General features: G+C 37.4%; 1 protein-coding gene across 16 annotated transcripts in view; it reads left to right on the top strand.

Annotated features, from left to right (window-relative positions):
* The window catches only part of tns1b (tensin 1b), a 265,947-nt gene extending 241,454 nt beyond the window's left edge, over nt 1-24,493 (top strand). For 11 of the 16 annotated variants that reach the window (XM_053627379.1, XM_053627375.1, XM_053627381.1 and 8 more), the window contains 15 exons: nt 3,591-3,766; nt 3,921-4,059; nt 6,868-6,963; nt 8,233-8,398; nt 8,609-9,720; nt 10,521-10,607; nt 11,025-11,153; nt 12,379-12,471; nt 14,116-14,193; nt 15,617-15,688; nt 16,981-17,007; nt 17,589-17,757; nt 18,451-18,519; nt 18,703-18,732; nt 21,738-24,493. In XM_053627379.1, the coding sequence (XP_053483354.1) occupies nt 3,591-3,766; nt 3,921-4,059; nt 6,868-6,963; nt 8,233-8,398; nt 8,609-9,720; nt 10,521-10,607; nt 11,025-11,153; nt 12,379-12,471; nt 14,116-14,193; nt 15,617-15,688; nt 16,981-17,007; nt 17,589-17,757; nt 18,451-18,519; nt 18,703-18,732; nt 21,738-21,879 (2,585 nt within the window). In that variant the 3' untranslated portion in view covers nt 21,880-24,493. Of the gene's footprint in view, nt 1-3,590; nt 3,767-3,920; nt 4,060-6,867; nt 6,964-8,232; nt 8,399-8,608; nt 9,721-10,520; nt 10,608-11,024; nt 11,154-12,378; nt 12,472-14,115; nt 14,194-14,374; nt 14,505-15,616; nt 15,695-16,980; nt 17,008-17,588; nt 17,758-18,450; nt 18,520-18,702; nt 18,733-21,737 lie in introns of those variants that run through there. The other 5 variants (XM_053627380.1, XM_053627378.1, XM_053627392.1 and 2 more) reach the window with 5 other exon arrangements.
* Nucleotides 24,494-25,702: the final 1,209 nt, after the last annotated feature.

Raw genomic sequence — 25,702 nt, 5'->3', positions numbered from 1 at the left:
ATCTTTCACTATATATGTCTTGATTTTTTCTCTATCATTTCCTGTATTTCTATCTTTATCTTTCTCTCTCTTTCCTTCCTTCGGGTCTCTATATTTATCTCTCCCTTTCTTCCTCTCTTTCTATTCCACTTTCAGTCTATACAGTTGTGCCCAAAAGTTTGCATACCCCTTGCAGAATCTGCTAAATCTTAATACTGTTAACAAAATAAGAGGGATCATAAAAATCCATGTTGGTTTTTATTTAGTCCTGTCCTGAATTAACTATTTCACATAACAGATGTATACATATAGTCCACAAGACAAGATAATAGCTGAATTTATAAAAATTACAACATTCAAAAGTTTACATACCCTTGATTCTTAATATTGTGTGTCGTTACCTGGATGATCCACAACTGTTTTTTGTTGTTTTGTGATAGTTGTTCATGTTCAAACAGTTGTTCAAAATGTTGTTCAAACTGCCCACTGTTTTTCAGAAAAATCCTCCAGGTCCTGCACATTCTTTGCTTTTCCAGCATCTTCTGCATATTTTACCCCTTTCCAACAGTGGCTATATGATGTTGAGATCCATCTTTTTACACTGAGGACAACTGAGGGACCAGTACACAACTATTACATGAGGTGCAAACATTCACTGATGCTCAAGAAGGTAACACGATACATTAAGAGCCAGGGGGGTGTAAACTTTTGAACAGGATGATTGGTGTAAATTGTTAGTATTTTGTCTTCTGGGAGACATGTAATTATCTTATTTAGCATCTGAATGGCAGTACTAAATGAAAAAAAAGATCTTTAAACAAAATAATAATTTACACTGATCATCCTGTTCAAAAGTTTACATCCCCCTGGCTCTTAATGTATCGTGTTACCTTCTTAAGCATCAATGAATGTTTGCACCTTATGTAATAGGTGTGTACAAGCCCCTCAGTTGTCCTCAGTGTGAAAAGATGGATCTCTATATCATACTGTTGGAAATGGGTCAAATATGCAGAAGAGCAAAGAATGTGCAGGACCTGGAGGATTTTTCTGAAGAACAGTGGGCAGTTTATCTGCTCAGGACAAACAAGGGACTCATGAACAATTATCAAAAAACAAAACAAAAAAAACAGTCATGGATCATCCAGGTAACAACACACAGTATTAAGAATCAAGGGTATGTAAACTTTCAACAGGGTAATTTTTTCAGATTCAGATATTATCTTGTCTTGTGGACTAGATGTATATATCTGTTATGTGAAATAATGGAGAAAAAATAAGATTTTTATGATCCCCCTTATTTTGTTTACTGTATTAAGATTTAACAGATTCTGCAAGGGGTATGCAAACTTTTGGGCACAACTGTTTCTATGCATGTCTCTGTATCACTGTTTTTTTCTGCAACCATATTTATCCATAACAACATCCTTATCTGTGTCTGTCTTTGTAATTTGTGTCTTGTATCTCACTCCAGCTTTTTTCCCTGTATTGTTCTCTTTGTTTCCACTCTGTTTATCATGTTTTTTTATAATTATCATTATTTTTTCTCAAAATTAACTTTCCCACAAAAGAACTCTCAACCCTAAGACATTATAACAGACACTAAGATTTTCTACCTCTTAATACTCTCAGTAGAAGCACTCATTTTGACTCACATTTAGCCAATGACCCCATCAAACTGCATTTACGAAGGTTTGCATGAAGGTTTTACAAGAGTGAGACAAAGTGTGAAGACAATGGCCACTCTGTCTTCATCCACCAAGTACATGTCACAAGATACAGTTTGCCAAACTCGGGGAACAAATCAGAAGTATCAAGACACAGGATTCTTTCAAGGCCTCTCCTCCACGTCTGCTTTAGCATTTAGGAAAAGAACAAAGCATAATAAAGCCTTCTAAGATGCAGGACCATTGTGCGGCTGTTATCAGTCATTGGGGAATAAATGTCTAGGGCACAGACTGTTTGGCCCTCACAAAGGCAGCATACAGTAGCCAGATGCCAGCTTCTGTTCCCAGTCTGGGACTTCTTCCGACTCACATTTACTCCAGTATAGACTCCACAATGGCCTAAAATAGGCCAAGACCCTTTCAGGCCTTGCCTCAGATAACACATTCCTGTGACAAGCTCTTTTATACTTCTAGAAGTGAATGAAAGAGGAAAAAATGTCACTTTCCCTCTCCAGTGGCTCTTGCATACATCATTTGAAGATGAGCAGGACAAAGGTCCAGGGTTCTCCATTGAATCAGCTTGAATACATTACGCATAGGCAGTTGCTGAGGAAACAGTTGCAGTGTTTGGCATGCACAGCTGTGCTTAATTCATCTGCATTGCGTGTTCATAAAATGGCCCAAAGTGAGATGACGCTGGAGAATGTGACTCTGCACCTTTGCAGATCGTGGGAGCTGGGCCTAGATCCAGATCCTTTCTGAACATGGCTTCTACTCCCATGTCAATAAATCTGGGGCCTTTGTGTTATGACATTTCTCTAGCAACATGAATAGATACAAACTGTGATATCCTGCAGATGGACAGTTCTATATGTCATTCAGTTGGGATATTACTTGACACCAAGAGGTTGTCTCAGGTTTTGTTTCCCTAATCTACCCATATATGTGAAGGGTTCTCCACTCCACAACATATTTAACTTAGCCCTTCTTAGCTTTAAGTTGTCTGTAATCCCTAAATTTTCCCTAGGACTGTCTTTACACTTTACAGGCCAGGAATCAAGTTCAGAACCAGCGATCTATGTAAATTGAGCTCACTGATTTTGGTCTCACAACCAAACTGCTAGGGTTGTTTTAGCTTACAGGAGGAACTCATGGCACTAGAGGTTTGGCAGCTCTGTGAGCTCTCCTAATGTCCATTGTTGTCCATGCTATGGCTTGGATTTCCTGACACAACCTGATACTCACTTCATCACTGAGAAAAGTGGTAAATATTTTGCTCTGACTGTTGCCTGGTTTCCAAACCTCTCGTTTTCACACCAGGGTGTGTTTGTGCACACCCCACTCTAGGCAGGGTTGCAGTCAGATGAAACCAGGAATGTGAGCTGTTTTGAAGCCAGCTGGGTTGGACTACAGTCCAGTTGAGTGAAGGAATTGATCTGAAATACAAGAACAGAATTTTAAATTGCCTAGATTACACAATACTGATTTACTTGTTTACATGCATCACTTTTTCCCTTAGTTGTTCAGATAAAAAAGTCAGCCTTTTTCAGTAGTGGTGAAAAGGAAGTGGGAATACAGTGCATCCGGAAAGTATTCACAGCGCTTCACTTTTTCCACATTTTGTTATGTTACAGCCTTATTCCAAAATGGATTAAATTCATTATTTACCTCAATTCTACAAAAAATACCCCATAATGACAACGTGAAAGAAGTTTGTTTGAAATCTTTGCAAATGTATTAAAAAAAAAAAAAAAAAAAAAAGCACATGTACATTAGTATTCACAGCCTTTGTGAAAAAGTAAAACCTTTAAAGGTCATTGCCAGTTCATATATACACATTTGTGAAACTGGATTATGTCTAATGGACAGTGAATGTTCTTGTATTACTATTAGCTAAAATAAATTGGACTGATTAAGTGTCTGTGTGGTTATTGCATGGTTTGCCAGGGGTAAAATCTCATGAGGCATCAATGGATGAAGGCTCAGGACCAGGTCGACACCGGACTAGCAGTGAGGGACAGTCCTGCGATGACAGCCCTACTCGAGTCCGCTCCCCCATTCGCTGCATTTCACCAGAACTGGCTAATACCATTGCTTTAAACCCGGGGGGCCGGCCAAAGGAGGTAGGCTCAGTGGTCTACTAAAGCCGTGATGTCCTTTTGATTTTTAAGATAACTTTTGGATATTCAAATTTATACTTCATTTATCATACATAATATGATGTGTATGGGTTTTTGTTTGCGTATATGTGTGTTCACCTGTCATATGCTCCTCTAGGGACAAATGCACAGTTACAGGGAGGCATTTGAAGAGATGGATGGGAGTCCAGTGAGCCCTCCAGCATCTGTGGGCGGTGAGGTCCTCCCCCAAACCCCTGCATTCCCTGTCTCGCCACAAACCCCTTACTTCAACCTGTGTAAGTTTCCCAACTGAAGGAGGAGGGTGCCGTAGAGATCAGGCGATCTTTTCTTAGATAGCTCACTTTGCTAGAATATATATCATAGTGAGCTTAATCACTGAGAACATACTACATTATGAGCATGTTTCTTAGAGAGCCAGCTTAGATAGTGTCAATATTCAAAATATGCCAAACTTCATCTTTTTTATGTTGTTCTGACATTATGCATATTAGGTTCAGATAACTTTCATGGTGACATCTAAAGAAAGTTTTATGTGTGATAGGTTATGTAGTAAGTAGATCTTCTTTATATAAAGCAATGTTGATTGAGTGTCATAATGCGCCTCTACTTTTCTTCTTTCTCTACAAGATTCATTATGGGTAGAGCAATATTGACACACTTTCTACAAGCAAACCCCAGGCTACACTATGTCAAACAGCTAATTGCAGTCCTGTCTTGAGGGTATAATATAAACATTATTAACAGATGAGCCAAGGCTGCAGATGTGAGAATTTGTGCTCAGTTTCCATGATCTGCTTTCTGTGGTCAATTACTGGCAAACATAGATATTGTGTTGGCTCATTGACACCTAAATGCTAAGAAAAAAGCTCCTAGTTCTCTCCTTTTTCCCAGCAACCCCACATGTTTCATAAACTGTTGTCACCAGCTAATTTCAGATGTATGTGTGAGTCCTGAAGGTCGTCCAGCTCTCATATTTATAGGCTGATCCCATTATGAGGAACCAGAATAGCTCACTTTTAATCACCTATTACTTCATTCTGCTCTTACATCCTTCCACTTCAGCTTCTACATAAAAGGCCCTTTGCAAGGTCTCCTTGATCAGACCTGAGCATCTTCCATGCACTCTCGACCTGCTCTGTTTTATTTGGCTCAGTGCTGTATTTTTTCTTACCAGACATGCTGTCTGAAATCGATTCAATCCCCACTGCTATGTTTGATTTTGAAATTTTACCCACAAAGCTGCCTTATGCTCATCAGAAACCAGGACATGCTCTAGAGTACTGCTGTCATGGCTCGCCAAAATGAAGCTTGACAGCACACACTACTGTATTGGTATATGTATATGAAAAATAGGACTATTCAGACATATGATGGATTAACCAGAGATATATAGTATGCATTTTGCTTTTCAACACTTCATGCAGATTAATGTTAGAAGCATTCTAAACAGAAAACACATAACCTATGAGAGCTTTTAAAGCAGGCATGTTTGCATTTGTGTGGAGTAAGAGACAGCATTGGTTGTCTTTTCTGGTCAGTGGTAAAGAAGCTCACTTGCTTTGAAAATCATTTGAAAGCAGCAGCATCACTGCGGCCCCCTTCTCCTGCAGTAAACCAGAGGATCTTTGAGTCTTCCACTACCCCACTACTTCCCTCCCTTCCCCTTTCCCTCTCATGTTGAGCGATTTGGGCTGTCAAACAAAGAATTGTATGGAATTCTTTGGTAAGTGGAGGATGTGCATGAACTGTCCCAGACCCCACTGTGTCCCAGTGTTAAATTTGCCCCAGACCTCATGGCCAGTGTCCAAACTTAACAGCACACTGCTTCAAAAGGCATGCATGTGGAGATTGGCCCTAAATTTCTACCACACGCAATCTGGTCCATAGTGTTGTATTGTCTGCATGAATGTTTTGTTTTTAATTAATCTTAATTATTTTGTCTTCGGCAGTCTTGTTTTGCTGGTCTACACTATTCACTGATATTGTTTATGAGACACACCTTTTTCTTGATAGTCCAATGTAGACATTCTAAAAGTCATCTCTAACAGTGAAGCAGGCTCTTCAGCTGACTCTTACTAACATGTCAATAATGTTTAACTGCCTTTAAACAATATGTCTTAAAATGTATCAGTTGAGGCCAATGATGGAAATAGGATGTCAATAGTAATAATGATTGCTAATAATATACACCAGGAGCTATAAATTGGACAAATACACAGAAAAAGTTAATAGTTTATATATCAGGGTTATTTAGCTTAATATTTGTGAAGGTCCAGCTACATAAAAATCCTTGCCTACAATGGGTCTTTTTCATTCTTTTTTCATGTTTTTCATTCTACAGCCATTATTTTTACACAGTAATTGGTTCTGCTGCAGTAATTTTTTAGTGCTTGGTAAGATACACTAAAATCAGGGTTCTGTAGCCAGACTACATAATTATAGAGTGTGTACATATTATCATCTAAACGTCAAAATCAGCAATCAAGTGTTGCTGCGTTTTTTTTTTTTTTTTTTTTTTTAGAATTAGTTGATAAGCTGATACTGATAGTTTATTGACGTTAGAGTGTCTACAGTGGATTACACAAATAAAGTGTTACCATCACTTGTTCTGTGTACAAATGTGTGAAGCTAGATTCAGATTCAGTTCATTTATATTTGAGTGTTGTTTGGTTGTCTGCATGATGTGTTCATTCTGTCAGAACAACTTGGCAGAAAGTGTTTCATCTACAGCATTCACATTTTGAATGAAACAGTTGCATGGCCTAGCCAGTTAGCATGAGACACTTGCACCATCCCCAGATTTTTCAGTGTACTGTAAATACTGTACCTTCTCATTTGAAAATATGTCATCTGAACAGCTCTGGATCTGTATGTTTTAGATTTTTAGACTATCCACTTTTTTGCTACAGTAATAAATATATTAATAACGTTTTGATCGAATTAGGAATCAGACATCATAACACAGCCAATGAGCTGCTTATATTCCTCTGCTAATGCCATGTGTGTACATACAGATCTGTGCTGTTGATGACCTGCCCAGTTCTGAGCTGTACACTAACCTCTGTGTCTTCTTTCTCTCTCAGGCCGTTCTCCTCCAGGTTTGGCTAAAACACCACTGTCCTTTCTGGGTCTGAAGCCACACAACCCAGCTGACATCCATCTCAACCAGACAGGCTCAGGTAAGCAAATACACATGAAACAGAAAGTCAATTCGAATATCACCAGCCTTTAAGGTCTTTATGGGTTGCTAATAAAACAAAATCCATCTCCTCTGCAGTATGTTAAAGTGAACTCCCATTTCACTTTTACAAGCATCTTGACCTTACTTTCTCAAACATTGAGCACATAAAAGGACAAGTCTTTACATTACACACGTGGTTATGTTGGCTTAATTGTAACCTGTGTGTGTGCTTGTATGCATGAGAAAAGAAGGGAAAGCTTTATTGCTAGGAAAATGTGTAAAAACAGTGTTCAAAGACATGGTGCTTATTTGACCTCAGTATCAAAACAGCCAATATAAACCACATAAGATTATGAGGAGACCTGGAAAAGTACAAAAAATGAATAAATTCCCTTTTAGAGTTCAGGGTTCCTTTTGATTTCAGTTTGAGAAGTCAGTGAGGGTAGGTATGTGGGGCTTAAACAGACTGAATGATAACAGAAGTGTGCCGGGAGAGCTGTTTAACTTGGCTGACTGGCTTAAGAAACTGCCTCCTTGTAACTGAGTCCAAAAGTCTCACGCACTGCTAGTTTTAGCTCTGTTTTCAAGCAAGTTAGGGCTAATGCTTCCTTTAGAGTGACACATTTGAACCCTTCTTTCTTTCTTTGGTTCTTTTTCTGTCTGTAATAATTGTTAGTATAATATTGTTACTATTCTTTTCTAGTCAAATATAATTCACTTTTGTTAAATCTTACTTTTTCTTTTTAATCTCCTCAACCTCTTTCTAAACTATCTTCTTTCATCCAAACTTTCTCTCTGTGTATTTTTGTCTAATTTTCACCCTGGCCGTCATCTATGTTACATGGTACAGAGAGTGAGGAAGAGGAAGGTAAGAGCTTAGCACTAATAAAGAGTCTCCTATTTATTCTCATGATCATATTCTTTGATTTAACCAACAGTCTTGCCTCTTATTCAATTCCAGACCATGCCCATTTATCATCTACTTGAAAATGTTTGTCATAGTTTCCATTTGTAGAATCAAATGCTTTCCACATTGAGTATATATTTATTTACTTTGATGTCTTTAGTGAAGGTGCTGGAATTAATAAGAATGACCAATGCTTCATTTTGGTAATAACAGCATGTATCTTTAATAGAGATGTGTGTCTCACTTTAGCAGTTGGGAGTCAAAATATGTAGCAAGTCCTTTTTAAAAACAGCACACACAGTAAATTCTTCATTGATTGTTTGGAGCAGTTGACAATATCTGATCTGTGTGTGCTTGCAGAGCCCCGGAGCTATGTGGCTTCTGTTGCTCGTTCAGCAGCAGTGGCTGGAGGGCAGCCATCCAGTCCTGTGTCTCCTACTTTTGAGAGTGGCAGTTTGGCCAGGGGAGCTTCTCTTCCCTTTAACCCCCCACTGTCCTCCAGCAGCCCTGTGCAAAGACCAGAGCGGTGAGAAGACATCAGTGTTGTATTTTGCTATCTAGAATATCATACCTTTTAAGTTTTGAAGTAAGCCAAGGCCACTTGACAGTGGTATCATCTTGAAGATGTTCCCACCTGTAGAAAATCAAGCATCAATATAGACTTATGCAATGGACACAAACTTCAGGCAATGATTATGACCTTACATTTCTAATACAGTGTTTATTCTTGTTTCAGAGAGCATGTCATGGTGGATAGCAGAGTGGGCCTAAGTACACCATCTGATGGGGTGGGAGACTCTGGTTTCCGCTCTTTGCCATCCCAGAGCACTTCACACACACCAACTCCATCCTATCCTTCCTTCCAAACACCTGGCAGCCTTTCAGGCAACTTTATCACTCCTGATATTAATTCCTCCCCACCAGAGCATGTTCAGATGTGCACCACTGGTAGCCAACCAATGCCTATCAGCCCTGTCAGACATCATCACACCATATCCACTGACACATCATCCATCCCTGTCCACCAGCAAAGACTGGCCGATCATGATGGTCCCATTCTCAGCCATCAGCCTTCTCCAGCTAATGGCTATCAGCCTGGAGCAGCTGGCAGCCCAGTGACTTCAAGGCATGGCATGGTTTCACAGGCGACACAAAGTAGCCCAATGCTGAGTAGACAGATGCCTATTAGTCAGGGCACACAGAGCAGCCCCATCCTGAGCAGACAAGGTTTCCAAAGTGGGTACCAGCCATCTCTTGCTCAGCCCATGATTCAGCCCAACCAAAGCAGTCCAGTGCCGACCAGACAGATGCCTGTAAGCCAGGGCACACAGAGTAGCCCCACTTTGAGCAGACAAGGTCTTCAAAGCCCCTCAATTGGGTATCCGCCATCCCTCACCCAGTCTACCATCCAGCCCAGTCAGATCAGTCCAGTGTTAAGCAGGCAGACATCACTCACCCACCCTGGCCAGAGCAGCCCGATCCTGGGACGCCACCCCTCTGTCACTCAGATGTCCCATGGAAGCCCCAGCCTGGACAGACACCCAATGCACAGTGGATACACCACACCAGACGAGAGACATGGTGCCCTTTCACGCCAGAGCAGCTCATCAGGCTACCATCCACCCTCCACCCCATCCTTCCCTGTCTCACCTGCTTCCTACTCTGATAGCTTCAGGCAGCCACAGCTGCCTGAGAAAAGGCGCATGTCGAGTGGCGAACGTCCAAATGGTGTACCCTCCTACAGCACCGTCAATGGAAAGGTGTCATCACCCATGTCCAGTGGAGGGAGCACTCCAAGTGTGCACTTCTTCCATACACTTCCAGATTTCTCCAAACTCAGCATGTTTGGTAAGGGTTTTTAACAATGTCACTAACTCTAGTAAGTAGATTGTTATTTATTGCTGGTCACTGTTTACTTCTTGAAGACACTTCAACAGTTGAACACAAACGTTAAGAGATGCATGTGTTTATCTGTAGGCAGCCCCAGGGCATATTTTAGTTCTGTCATTTATGTATCTATCTGAGTTTGCTGTTTCTATGTGTAACAATAAAATAAACAATGTTTATACAATATATTTATAATTAAGACTTAATATAATCTCTAGCTGCCTGATAGTTCAAGGTCAAGTTTCCATGTTTATTAAAACATCACTGCATGACACACAAGTACATAAATTAAGATGTTTGGTACATTCAAGTGAGACCTAGCCTAAACTAGCAAGTCCAATAAATATCAGTTTAAATAAATATCAGACAACACAGTTCAGTACAATTCAAATAGGTATACATATCACATTACTAAAAGCCTTTGACAAAAAGGACAACTTATGTTTTTTGGTATTCACTGGTTGGTTTTTGGACTTAGTGGTTGTACAACTTGCCTATTGTTCAGTAGGTAGTAGTAACAGTTCAGTTGAAGAGGTACAAATACATGGAAAGGATGTCTTGAGTCCTGTGTAGAATGTATTCTCTTATGAATAAATTCATAACTTTATCCAGAGAATGTGATTGCGCTGCAATATCCTGAGCAGGTTTGAGTGTGTTTGCTTGTATGCTTATTTCTAAATTTTTCCTGCAAACTGAGAGAGTTAATGTTTATGGGTGAATAGTTTAGAAAATTCTGTCAAATTCTGTCTCCTATTTTGTAGATGGAAGCCCAGAGACCAGGATGAATGTAAAGTTTGTCCAAGATACTTCCAAGTTTTGGTATAAACCAGACATCTCCAGAGAGCAAGGTAAGGTCTCGGCATGTGTGTTTTTGTGTGTTGGTAGAAGTGTCTGTTTGATCTATGTTTAGATATAGACATGAGGGATATATAACCCATTTAAACAATTTTACTGTCCTCACTGACCATGTTTTATAAGGTTATTATGATGTCAGTTCCTGGGGGGCATTGCATCTGCTTTTGGTTAAGCTTTGTGAACATCTGCTGCACTTCATAATTTAGAAAATGTGATATCTATAGATTATTTCTGTTACTTATACACATATGTATATGCAATATGTAGCTCCAAATCTAATCTCACAAGTAAGAAGATTAAGGAGGACTGGAGCTCAGGTTGTTCCTGGTTTAAACAGTCTGCATGGAACTGTTTATTGTCATTAATGGAATTAAAACAATCCCATCTCTTGTTCTTGATCCTTTTTCCAGCTATTAATATCCTGAAGGAGAGAGAGCCAGGAGCCTTCATCATCCGAGACAGCCACTCCTTCAGGGGTGCCTATGGTCTGGCCATGAAAGTGGCCTCCCCACCTCCTACAGTGCAGCCACCTAAAAAAGGTATTTGACAGAGTAATAACCATAGCAAGCTATGGAAACAGTTTGACACTCTGCCCTTAGGCCATGCAATTCACTTACTTTCTATCAACACACTCTTAATAAAATTGATATTGTGACACTTCTCTAAGGGGGTCTGTGGGAACTATCCATGTGTCTAATCTATGTGTCTAAAATGATTCTAGAAAGACACTCTGATTGTTCTTCAACCCATAATTTAGCTCTCAGCATCTGATCAACAGCTCCTGTCCACACACACTTAAATATGATTCAGTGTTGGATTAGGATTGAAACTGAAGATAGCTTTCAACACAGCTTCTCTTTCAGCACAGCTGCTCTGAGGTTCATGCATGCCTGATGTTCAGAGAGAATTAGAAGACACCCTTAAGGCTGTTGTTGTAGGCTTGAGTCAAGATAGCGCTTCTCTCGCTAGGCATGTTTCTACAGAGTTTACATGACCATTTGAGGAGCTAAGGATTTACAGAACTAGTCTGGATGAGAATTGCACAGATACTGTATGCATCAAAACTATTATTTTAAAACAGTAATAATTATCATCATTTCACATAATTTTATGGCATGTTGTTACTTGGTCTCACTGTTGCGCAATAACTTGCACAATATTGCATGAATATCTCAAACAAGTTTATATAGTCTCTGTAGGAATATGATAAATATTACCATAACAAAATTTATAACATTGTTCTTATTGTATTTGTTATTATTTATCTTTAATTTGAAATCTATTGCAGCATCTATGAGAAGTTCTTGAATCTTGAATCTTAAGACTCAGTAAGTGCTATAATACAACAAATGGCAAGAAGCTTGAGACGGTTAACATATTTTATTTTTAACTTTAAAATAGACAACAGCATCACAAAAACTTTGCTGTTCATGCTGCACCACTTCTGATATAAACAAGCTTTAGTGAGTGCTTGTTAGATAAACAAATTGTTTAAATGTCGAGTTACCCAGGAATAAAAAACTTCCCTGGTTGCAATAGTTTTTGAGAAGTTCTTGAGAGAAATTTTGTAAACTTTTGTAGTTGAAACATGGCCAAATTCCCTGTGATGAAAGGCATTGTTTTTTTTGACGTTCTTTTGGTGGAAATGCTTTTATTATCAGAACTAGCTGTTGATATTTCACTAACCAGTAGTAGTCATTTAATTACTAAACAAACTGTAATATTTCAATCAATTTGTTTACAATGATTATATGGGTGTTCCAGGTGACATCACCAATGAGCTGGTTCGACACTTCCTGATTGAGACGAGTCCAAAGGGTGTGAAGCTGAAGGGATGTCCTAATGAGCCCTACTTTGGTCAGTCTATTTTCATTCACACCGCATATACTAATATGCTAAGTATGTTGATTTATAGTCCAGACCTGTTGTGATTTTTTGTTGTTCTGAGTTATAATTAAAATTAAAAAATTTAAAACTAACATCCAGATTCATGAGGCTCACTGCTCCATAAAGACTTCTAACTATAGTGCCATAATCAATTTAAATCACTTAATACAGTTCAAAGGGCTTGTCTCTAATTTAGTCTGCTTGCTACATTGCGAGATGATTTTGCCACAGTGAAGGCTAAATGCTTTTTGCACTACGTAGTGCCTCTCTTGCACTGCAATAACAATAACATGGGTTGGACTGCTTATGTAAGCTCTGAAATATCCTGTTAGGTGAGGCATTACATAACATACAACACAAAACAGACATTACATAAGTGTATTTTTATTATGAGTAAGCGAGGAAAAGTGGGACATGCGAGGTAAAGAACAGGTGTGGCTGAAGCCTGGCAGTGCCATTAGATATATAGCTGTCTGGACTTTTCTCCTCCTCTCTTGCTCTAGGTCTGGGTAGAGGCTCTGCCAAGTCTCACACATGCTGAGGCAGGCCCTGTCCCAAATACACATTTAGACATGAGGCCCAGACAAGGTAGCCTCTTACATGGGAATGTTGTTATTGATCTTTTTTTAACTCCCATACAATTTATAAACTGATAATAACATGTATGGAAGATAAATTAGTTTTTGACTACCAATCAGGTTTTATTTTTCATACCACACAGCAAAATCCCCTCATGCTGAATCGACACCTATAGTGTTTATATAAGTCCAGCTCGATTATATGAGTTTATTCAACAATCAGGACTTTTTTTGTGTGAATGCTTGTTCTCGGTTTACATTAGGAATAAAATGTGTTTTGTTTGTACTTCTCTTTGGTGCTGCCTTTCCGAAAGAATGAATGTTTTCATTAAAAAAAAATTAAGATTTAAAAAAGATTCAGTAAAGCTGACTTTCTTTGTACTTATGTGTGCATGTTGATGAATCCCTGTGATAATGGCATGGTTTAAATTCATAGTAAACTCCTTTTATAGCGTGCCATTTAATTTCTTCTAACTGAATGGCTAGTCTTATTTGTCTTGTTGACTTGTTTTGGATTGCTTTCTTTCAATTTAATAATATGGATCAACCATGTTTCATGAAACTTTCATAAAATTTGTGTGCAATTGAAATAAATGAGCGGTTTTAAACCTGACAGCATCATCCACAATATAAAATTGAAGTAACTCATAACTAACTGTACTTTTACACAGTCTCAGGAGCTCTCTGGACTGACTAGATTTTTCATTAATACCATATTTATATTTATATATATATGGTATTCATGAAAATTTAGTCAGACTTATTTATTTACAAAGAAATCAGTTTGTATTGAGCTTGATAAATGAGGCCCAAGGTTAGTGAAAGGTTTGACACTGAGGTCTACCCATGTGCCAATGCTGTCATTCCAGCTTGTTAGTGGGAAAGCCACTCAGCCTGGATTGACTGTTTACATGATGTATTGCATGGCAGAGGTTCAACATATAACCCAGTTATGGAGTTTGTCACGTAAAGCATGCCCATCTCTGATTTCTGCTCTCGTAAATATAATTTCAAGTTTGTATGTGTCTGTATTCAGGCTGCCTATCCGCATTAGTGTACCAGCACTCCATCACTCCACTGGCTCTGCCCTGCAAACTGGTCATACCCACAAAAGGTAAGAGTTTTGAGTTGTGTACTCATGTCTGTATGTGTTTGTGTGTTTAAAATGATCTCAGACTTGCTGATCGCCACCGTCCAAGTGATGTATTTCCTCTATGCTGGTGTAAACACCTGAGGTGAATTTAGAGCCATTGCAGCTGGTTCTCTCCCTCTGCCAACTTCTCTATGCCATGCAGGTGTGAGAGGAATGTGGGGCAAGAGCCTACAAGCTGCCCAACTCTACCCTCTCGAACAGTTTGCAAGAACTCAACAGAGTGTAAATTCCCTGCAGGAAAGTGAGAAATCATAGCACATATCTGACAACAAGTAATTAATTTTCTTCCTTTTCTAGCTGAGTATCCACAGTGGTGTACTTAAATTGTCAGACTTATTTGAAATACAAAATACTCTATTGCAATTTGCTTTGGATTTATATAGAAGAAATTATTTTATTTATTTATTATTATATTCTCATAAAAGTATTTATAAAATACTACCAATGTAAATACTGGTTACTGCTTATTGTGGAGTTTTGCATATTCTCCCCACATCAGTTTCCTCTGGTGTGAATGAGTGTGCAGGACATCCCATCCAGAGTGTAATCCCACTTTGCTCTCAGTTTTCCTGGGATAGGCTTTGGATCCACATGAGTGGAGGTTATTATAACAGTAAAGGGTGTCTAAATCTGGGATGGGATGTTCAATAAGGACATGTGCATGAGGAAAATATGATGTGTATTTCCTGGATATTCAATAAGTATTTAAAAGACTTTGTTTCAGTAATGCCAGATCCATAATTATTATTTATATACTTCTTAGTAGATAGCAAGCTGAATGCTAGATTGAAACCTGGATGTAAGATTGTAGGCAGAGCTGCTTATAGCAACACTGAGTGTCAAAACAAAACAATACACAAAACAAGAACTATGAACAGGCAGCAAAACATTAAGGCAAAAATCAAACAATTACAAAGACCATGAACACAAAGACAGAACCGACAGCAACGAAAGACAACCCCAAGATGACATTACAGCTCATATGTCCCCCTTAAATGTATTTTGGTATTCTCAAAAAATACTATTATTTAAATTACTATATACATTTTTTTGAAGGTCATTGGGTACTTTGTATTATGTATCACTACACATTTTGATGTATTTTTGCTCATCTCTGAAAATTTTATATACCCATTAAAAGCCATAACCCTGATGTGGTGATACTTGTCAGCCGCATCATCTGGGTTTGACCAAAACAAAAAAGGTCAAACAAGGAAATATACTTGCACATAGACTGTTTAGCTGTTCCATGCAGATACCCAGAGACAGCTTTCTCTGATTAGTTAGAGAACATACACATCCCTGTTTCTGTATATTTTGTTGTAGATATTGCATGCAAGGCACAAAGCTTACCATGAATTTTCTTTTATGGTGTGTTTTGTAGACCCCAATGAGGAGACAACAGAAGTTACCACTCCAGTAAACCCAGCTACAGAATTGCTCAAACAGGGTGCAGGTAAACAGCGATTTCATTTGCTACTACATTTACCAGTTGCATAAAGGGTACACTTTATGTATTAATTTATTGATTTACTAATTCATTCTACATTTGCTTCTGTTCATTTTCTCATCAATCCTAAAACTTGACATTCTATTTTATGCTCATTGGCCCTTATTCATCTAAGTTGCATAGAAACAAGCACAGATTTGATCACACAGTATGACTTATGAATGTATGAATCTAAATTGGTCTGATTCATGAAACTCCTATACGATATAAAAACAAGTGGCAGTTTGATTGTAATTCATGAATTTGAGGCAATTAATGAGTCAGCTTCAGCTACGTGGACACAATCTTCTGTCAAATAATCCCTTATTTACATGTCACATGCATATGAGCTACCTCTTATTACTCTCAAATACATTCATCAGGTTACTCAAAATCTGCTAAAAGAACCAAATGGAAATAGACAAAAACACTCTACATTTCACGTTGAGTTAGAGGTGTGTTTGACTGAGCTCACTGCAAGTTAATCAGTTATGGAAATATCCTCTGATTTTTTTTTTTACTACCTAAAACTAAAACTACATTACAGCTTCACCTTCAGGTAGTTTTAGAACTTAGATAATTCACATTTGCAAATTACACATTGACACTAAACCCCATTAACTATATTTCAATTCATGATTCCCACATGCCTACTTATCAATGATTATCAACATTATATGGTATTTTTATTATCACTCTATTTACTATACTTGCTATACTTATTGATGGTACTGACGAGTATTTTTCAGGTTATTAAAATGGTACAGACACATTTATGCACACTCTAACAAGCCAAAGATGAAATTCATGACTAGAAAACTGACAGTTATCTGCTTGCTTTAATTGTTAAATTGAACTGTACATAACATCAATTTAAAGGATCATTATGATGACAAAATGACATTGATGTCTTGTTCTACAACATCAGTGGTGAGGATGAAAGAGTGTTCAAAGAAATTGAAGAAAATAATCAGTCCTGTACTTTGTAAAAAAAACCAACCAAACAAAAAAAAAACAAAACAAAACAAAACAAAAAAATGAACCATCATGAAGAGGTTCATTCTATAGATAAACTTATTCCATACCCATAAAAGAAGACCATAAGGCTACAATGTATGTGAAAACAAATTGCACACGCTCAAGTTATTTAAAATCTTCCACACTTTAAGGGAGATGTAGGGATATTTTAGGCCTGTTCTTATAACACTTATGAACCAGTTGTTCTCGTTCATTCTGTTGTCACTCCTGTGTGACTATAGGGCAGAAGAATCCTGTTGATTCTCATGGTAAACCCAATCATACTTTCTTATTTTTTCTTTGCTTTTCTGACTGATGCATCCCGGAGAGTGTCTCTTTTGTGTCTTGAGACTGTGCATGAGAGAGTGTAACACAACGGCAGTGTGTTATCAGTATCTATACTATATCTACACATCTGTTGTTTATCCTACTCATGCTATCTCTGATGATGGCTCTTCAGAATGCCTTTCTCTGCAGACAGATGCTAGACAGCATGCTTTGAGATGACTTCTGAATTGCACGGCATGAATATTAAAGATATAAACAAAGAGAAAAATGTTCTCAAGTACACTAACAATTTGTTCCTGTGTTGAATTAAAGACTGAACAGAGTTAACAGTCTAGTTCAAAATGTATCACAGTCTATTAGCATATGAAATATGTATGACAATATTGATATTATCACAGTTGGTATAGTTTTGCTTGTATGCCACTATCTGTACAGCTTCAATTAGGAACTTTTTAAATTTTTTCAATTAGAAAAAAAGTTTTCCATACTTGTCCAAGGTGTTATTCACATCTAACTCTTCTTTGCAACATGTAACTGTTTTATCTGCTGCTCTAATTCCCAGCATGCAACGTATTGTACATAAACTCGGTAGATATGGAGTCTTTGACCGGCCCACAGGCCATCGCCAAGGCGATCTCAGAGACCGTGACATCCAACCCTGCACCCACTGCCACTGTGGTCCACTTTAAGGTGTCATCACAGGGCATCACCTTAACAGACAACCAGAGAAAGTGAGCTCTTATTTAATAAAATCTAAAACAATTTTCAAATTACAGGAAAACTCCACCCTGAAATGCATTAAATATGTTTATATTAAAATATTTGTGATGTGCTTAACAGCTGTGCTCTCAAATATAAGGTATAATGTAGGTTTCTCTTTTAGCTCCTAAAAAGGCAATACCTCTATTGTCTCATCCACCATTCTCCATTGAAGTTCAGTGTCATATTAATGAGAAATCCATTGTAGAAGTAGTGGAGAGCAAATGTTTGACTCAGCTAAATGTCTATACAAGCTATATGAGTTATGAAAGGCACTTAATTGAGCAATGAAGCAATGGCTAAATCCCACTGGCACTACTATCAGTGAATAGTCAAATAGCATTATGGGTAATGTAGGAAACCATTAAAAAAAGTAAAAATAGACCAACATGCAGATGACAAAGTTTAAAATAAAAAAAAGTAAACTCAGAATTTCATTACAAATTAAATCTCAGACACCATTGAAGATCACAGGCTAATTATAAAAAAATATTAATATGCAGGTCATTCAGAGTGGATTTTTCCTTTAATATAATACATTTATTTATTTTACTCTAGTGAAATATATATTGTGGAAAAATGTGATGATGTCGATATTTTGTGATTCTGTTTTATGGACACAAATTTGATGCAATCTTGTCTAACCATAGCATGTTTACCAACAGACTTTTCTTCCGCCGTCACTACCCAATCAACACAGTCACGTTCTGTGACCTTGATCCCCAAGAGAGGAAGTATGTGTCCTTCATAACCTTTAACTACACACACCACTAAAAACAAAAGGCCATCTTCATAGCTTTTTCTGATGCTCCACTGTAGCCCTGTGATCTTTGTTATATTACAGCTATTTACACAGATGTTATGGTACATTTAAAAAAGATTGTCTCATGACCTCATCTGGTTTATTATCTCTCTAGGTGGAATAAACCAGAAGGTGGCACTGCAAAGTAAGTCCCTCTGGATATTCATTATGATTATTTATTTGAGAATGTTTAATTGGACAGTGTGCCACCATAATCTATTTAGAATATTTATGCGATGTAAGTTAAAAATCATTCACTTAAATAAACTGAACATTCAGATTGATGTGATCTCAATCTCTTGAGCTCTCATTGAGTCTTCACTGTCACCTCACTCTACTGAAACACACCAGAACTACAAACATACACTCAGCTACTGATACACACATGCACTTTTTGCAGTCATTTTTCTTTCTTTTTCTTTCTTTCTTTCTTTCCTCTTTCTTTCTTTCTTGCTTGCTTTCTTGCTTGCGTGCTATTATGGTTCCTTCGGCTGTGTCATAAAAGTGCCAACACATTGATGTACTGAGATAACTGAGGCATGAAGAACAGATTACTACTTTGGGCAATAGATAAAAGCACATGATGTCAGGGATGCCAGTTAAACCAGTGGATGATGTGTAGCTTAAAGGTCAAAAAGAGAGGATCAAATCCAATAAAATATGAGGATGATGTACAAATTATAGGATCAGTATAAACATGTGCAGATTGTAGAACGTAGCATTTAGATATATTGCTATAGATTTAGTTCTAACATTATACTTATACTGATCGCAAAGACAAGTAGTACTTGATATGCTGTTTTTCAAATGACCACACTGCAGCTTAGAATTTTCTCTGCTGTTACATCTGTTAGGACCAATAAACAGTTTAATAATCAGCTGATGAGTTAGGTCATATGAAACACCAGAGTTACATTGTGTTAGGGCTCTCCATGATTCGACAGCCAAGCTTCAGACAACCAATTGAAAGCTCTTTTTTTCTTGTAAAGTTTTCACTTACACACAACTGAGCATTCACTAGAATGTTTAGTAAGTGTCATAGTTTCTCTCATGTGAACAGATTTGAGAATGTTAGTGCAGTTGAAACATAACAGTTAGTTTTAAGGTTTGGGAGAAGTAATTAAATGAACCACAACTATGAAGACAAAAGTCTGAGTCTACTACCAGAATGTCTTTATCATCACCCATCAACTTCCTTTATCACTTGAATCAGAATGACTATGCAGACTATGCAATTTCCCAATATCAGTAACAACATTCCCCTTAATGCCACAGCAATTTGCAACTGTTTGTGTTACATTTGCTGTTGTGGAACATCTACAAGACAAGTTTGTTCCTCTTATTACTTACTTACATTCTATGCAACAACATGTTTTCATCTATTATCATTAGATTAGGCGGCATGTCCGCCATACAAGATCCTGTGAATTAGCAGTTACATTGAAATCAATAACATATTAGAATGTGCACATTAATATAAACCTGTAATTTGAAATACAGCCAGAAATAATGTCAGAGCAGTGCTGTGATATAAAAATAATAAACACAATCTGACCAGTCAGATTTGAGAATTCAACAGTGCTCTGGTATGTATAATATACAGTGGGGGAAATAAATGTTGGATGCGGCAACATTTTTTTCAGAAAATATATTTCCTATGAGGTTATTCACATGAAAGTTTCACCAGACATCAGTATTAACTCAAGAAATCTGGAAATATAAAGAATTCACAACATTAAAGTCCATAAATAAAGTTATGTGTAATAAAGTGGAATGATACAGGCAAAAAGTATTTGACATGCTAAAAAAAGCAGTTCTCCAAGGCAAGGTAAGGCAAGGAACCAGCTGAAATCCATAAGTAATTATACCCCCCATCTGTGCAAATTAATATCAGCTGGGTTGGTAATTGATGGTCTAGAAAAAGGCTTTTCGTTACCAAGGTGTCACATAAGAAACATCTCATGATGGGTAAAAGCAAAGAGCTCTCCCAAAACTTTCACAATCTTATTGCTGGAAAACATATTGATGGAATCGGATATAGACGTATTTCAAAACTTCTGAATCTTCCAGTAAGCACCATTGGGGTCATTATCCGCAAGTGGAAGCAACATCACTCCATCATCAACCGGCCATGCACAGAAGCTCCTTGCAAGATTTCTGACCAGGGAGTCAGAAGAATAGTCAGAAGAGTAGCCCAAGAGCCAAGGACCACTCGGAAAGAGCACCAGAAACACTTGGAGGCAGCAGGTGCCATCGTCAAAGAGAAAACAATAGGCAATGCACTCCCCTACTCACGCTCTCCCTGCAAGACTCCATTACTAAATTTGGACAAGTCTATGAAATACTGGGAGATTGTACTCTGGTCAGATGAGAGCAAAATGTAACTTTTTGGCTGTCATACTACACACCATGTTTGGAGATGAAATGGCACTGGACATCACCCTTAAAACATTATACCAACAGTGAAGTTTGGAGGTGGAAGCATCATGGTGTGGGGCTGTTTTTCATCGCATGGTACTGGCAGACTTCATATAATTGAAGGCACGATGAATCTGCTGCTATCCACCAGGATGATGAAGATGAGACGTGGGTGGACCTTCCAGCAGGACAATGGTCCAAAGCATACAGCAAAGAAAACTCTCAACTGGTTTCAGAGAAAAAAAAATCAAGGCGTTAGAATGGCCCAGTCAGTCACATGACCTGAATCGAACTGAACAATATTTAAAGACAATATGTTTAGAAGAATGGGCCAAAATCACACCTGAATACTGCAGCCCATTAATTTCTTCATACAGGAAGCACCTTGAAGCTGTCATTACAAACAAAGACTTATCCACTAAGTATTAAAGAAATCTCAGTTAGCATGTAACTTTTTTCCTGTGTCATTCCACTTTATTACACATAACTTTATTTATGGACTTTAATGTTGTGAATTCTTTATAGTTTTGGATTTCTTGAGTTAATACTGATGTCTGGTGAAAATTTCATGTGATTAACCTTATTGGAAATATATTCACTGAAAAAAATGTTGCCGCATCCAACATTTATTTCCCCCACTGTATATCCTTCCTGTGATTTGAACATAATGTATGTGAAATGTGTTGTTTTGAAGGAGCAGGTCAAAGATTGTTTTCTCTTCTTCCAATGCAGGTTTTTTGGCTTTGTGGCCAGGAAGCAGGGAAGCACTACAGATAACGTCAGCCACCTATTTGCTGAGTTGGACCCCGACCAACCGGCCACGGCTATCGTCAATTTTGTCTCTAAAGTGATGATTGGCTCCCAAAAGCGATGAGCTACTCTAGGATATTCTGCTTCCCCCCTGGAGGACTGATTTCCCATGAATTTTCATTCTGATGTATTCAAATCTTTAATTTTGTGTGTTGTAATGAGTGGGCGAATATTGGATTGTAGGTCCAGGCGTCAGTGTGAGCTTGCATGTGTGTGTGTGCGTGTGTATCAGAAGGTGTGTTCAGATGGAATAGGGAGTTGAGCTCAGATAGGGACAGAGGAAGTGCAGTGAAGAGGAGCAGTCATGTGGTGAAGAAAAGGAGAGGGGTGAAATTCATCTCTGTGCAGGGTTAACTTTAGATTAGAGGAATGGATGTCATAGAGTTGTTTTTTTTAAGAAAAATGGTAAAAAGGAAAAAAAAGGTTGATGAGACTGATATCAGGCTTTTGAATTACCATACCAAAGATGAGACAGCTGTCAAGATAAACATGTAATTATTTGGAGGTGTTTTTGTTTGTAAAATAAGACTGCTTGTTCAGAGGACATCACGTTCCTGTCTATACATAAATATTGATATTCTTTTGCTTTCTGTGAAAATGACATCTGTATTCTCTTGTTAGAAATCCAAAATATTGTGCATGTTATCACTTATGTCCAGGCATCACTGGCTCGCACAGAGCATGTTGGATTAGGAACAGCTTTACATATACGTGGAAGAACAAACAGTTCACTAGCAAAAAAAATGTGGGCCAGATTCCAGTTTTCACTCATCCTTTTTTTCTGATATTGGTCTCTCTTAAAGGTTTATATTTTTCAGTCTTCAGCAGTGTAGAATAATTTTCAAGATTATAATATCAGTCTAGTCACTTTGGTCTATAGATGTTGTGCTCACCAGTGTCCTCTCTCTATCTCTTGCTCTCTCTTGCTGTCCGTCTCTCTCTGTCTGCACACTCTTCCCTTGTCATCTGGTCACACTCATTGACTCTTCCTAACGTAAGAGCTGGTTCATTTTCCACTGCTACACTGACCTCAAGTCAGGTCCAAGCAGTCAGTGCGGTGCACCTGGTGCAGATTTGGATTTATTAGTTTATAAAGTATCCATAGGCCTTACTCAAAACACACACACACACACACACACACACACACACTTACATAGACACACCCCAAAGTAAGCTAAATGTATCTAAAATAAAAAAAAGGTATGTCTAAAAGAATATTTATTATTTTGCTACATTGATCTATGTTAACTCATATACTTGCATATACTGTATAGTCTACATAAAGATTACATAAAAAGAAAAGAAGAAAAACAAACAAAAAAAACTATTTTGGCTAAGATTTCAAAATCAGGCGGTTTAGAGACGTATTTAGTTATGTATGATGTAAAGTGTATGTATTTGAAAACTTTCATTGTCATTGTGGGTTTTTTAAAAATATTTTTTTCACTGCTTTGATTTATTTTAGGCTTTTATTTAGGAGTTGACACTGTTTGTGTAGAGGGGAGAAGGATGTACACGTTTTGCTAAAAGCTGAGATCATATGCTTTTAACCATGCTTCACATATAAATTGGATTGTACACAAAGTGCAAGTGTTTTCCAGAATATATAGAGTTCACTTGCTCTGCTAGCACATCTTCTCATTAAAATGTATTTTTTTCCCCTATCCTTCACTGTCCAATAAAGAAACGAGCAAAAATTTTCTCCCTTATCCACAGTGCCATCATGAGGCATAGTTAGGTGTTGCATCTTTTCTCATTTCCTCACATTTCAGAGCCTCCTAATTATTTCGGCAATTACTGCAGTGTTTTAACTGTAATTTAAAAACAACAACAACAACTTAAGTCAAATGGGTGTTTTCATGTTTTTTATGCCAACCTTCCCATGAATATCCCACCATTTCCATTATCACAGAGGTGTTTAAAGAAAAAAGAAAATCTGTTTCTTGAGTGTGTAAATATTTTATTTTGCCAAAGATTTTATCTCAGTTTTTTTTTTTTTTTTTTTTTTTTTTTTTTTTTTTTTTTACGCCTTTTGTGTTTGAGTATTGATCACTGTCCAGTTTACTGATGTGCCGAAGTGTGGCTCATTGTTTTTCATGAGGAATAGCTTCCACTCAGTACAGGGACTGGCTTTAGTATGAAAATGCATTTGGCTGCTCAGGCCATATTCCTTCAGCCTTAAGAACTACTCTAGTAATAATGCAAAGCACTTAACATTCACAAGCTGGCAAAAGAACAACAACTATTAAAGGTGTTGTAGAGATCTTTGAATGTCTTCCTTCAGCATTCAAACAGTATGAATAGTAAAGTTCACATTATAAATCATATGCTTGTATGCATTGCTTATTACAAATTCACTTGACCAGTAGGCTTAGAACTGTTCACTTTCTATTTATTGTGTAGCTGACAATATGTTTCAAGATTTTGATCATAATGCCTTTTAAAAAAAAAAAATCTCCCTCTCCCATATTTCTGTGTTGAAGTCAACAGTGTTGCTTCTCTCCATGTGCCCAGTTATTATAGCTCTTGGCCTAGAATGTGTGAATGTGCTACTATTGCTGTACAGAACTATGTGTTACTTGCATTATATTGTATGGCTTAATTGTTTTTGCAAGACAAAAAATACATATTAAAATGCAACCCAGCTCAGATACATTAAAGTACACTGTTACTTGGAAGCTTTGTGTTTCTTGTGTCATATAATGAATATAATATAATGTCACCTTTATGTACAATTGTCTCATATTTATTTGTTTGTTTGTTTATTATTATTATTATTATTATTATTATTATTATTATTATTATTACTGCTACTACTACATGGATGCAAATTAACACTCATGTTCAGTGGCAATTTAGATATTTGAACTAGCTACCTAAATTAGTCTACTTAACCTCTGAGTCTATTTTCCCCCTGTTAGTTATAAAGTTATCTAAAGTAATTATTTCTGTGCATAGGTAGCCCATTTTTCAAAGTCATTTGACAGCTGGTGGCAGTGGACTTCCAAAACTCAAGTAAAATCAAATCCTGCCTTCTCCTTGTTTATTGGTTGAAGTGAAGTGAGGTATTGTAGAAATAAAAGAAAGTAAGGATAGAAACTTTAGGTCAAAGAGAAACCTAACAAAAAAGCCCACATATGTATGACATTTACATTAGTGAGGATCCACGAGGACTGTAGACAACATACAGCAAAACACCTACTTTCACCAATTATCACTACACATTTGCTTCCCTGAGATGTTTACTTGATGGACAGCTTGCCAATAGCTCTCTTAGCATTTCTATTACTGTTATGAATACCCTCGAATTTCCAGGCTTTCAAAATGTTTCTGTGGGCAGTTATCACAAGCACTTCTTATCACATGTTAAATGATAAATCGGGTTTCAGTACTGATAGCCTACAAAAATAGATCTCTTTTCCATCAAATATGTAATCTATTGACAGATACAGATCTATTTACAATCCCAATTCCAAAAAAGTTGTTTTTTTTGCCAATTAACCTAATTAGTTGCAAATGTTCCTCCAGCTGTTTCTTTTTAGTAACACTTACGTTTCCAGACTTTTGTTTCCCCATCCAAACTTTTTTGAGATGTGTTGCGGCCATCAAATTTTCTGAAAATGGTACATTTACTTAGTTTAAACATTTGATATGTTTTTTGTGTTCTATTGTGAATAACACATGGGTTTAAGAGATTTGCAAATCATTGCATTCTGTTTGTATTTACATTTTACACAGTGTCCCAACATTTTTGGAATTGGGGTTGTATAATTGGGGGGGGGGGGGGGGGATGCTCTTTTAAATGATTTCAGTCATAAAGGACATGTTGATTGTTTCAAAGTAGACAGGCTATTGCACCGATGTTTAAATCACATGTTTCAAAGTTA

This window comes from Ictalurus furcatus, chromosome 6 (assembly GCF_023375685.1).
Source record: "Ictalurus furcatus strain D&B chromosome 6, Billie_1.0, whole genome shotgun sequence".
In the NCBI taxonomy this organism is placed as follows: Eukaryota; Metazoa; Chordata; class Actinopteri; order Siluriformes; family Ictaluridae; genus Ictalurus; species Ictalurus furcatus.
This window is presented reverse-complemented; position numbering and strand designations above follow the sequence as displayed.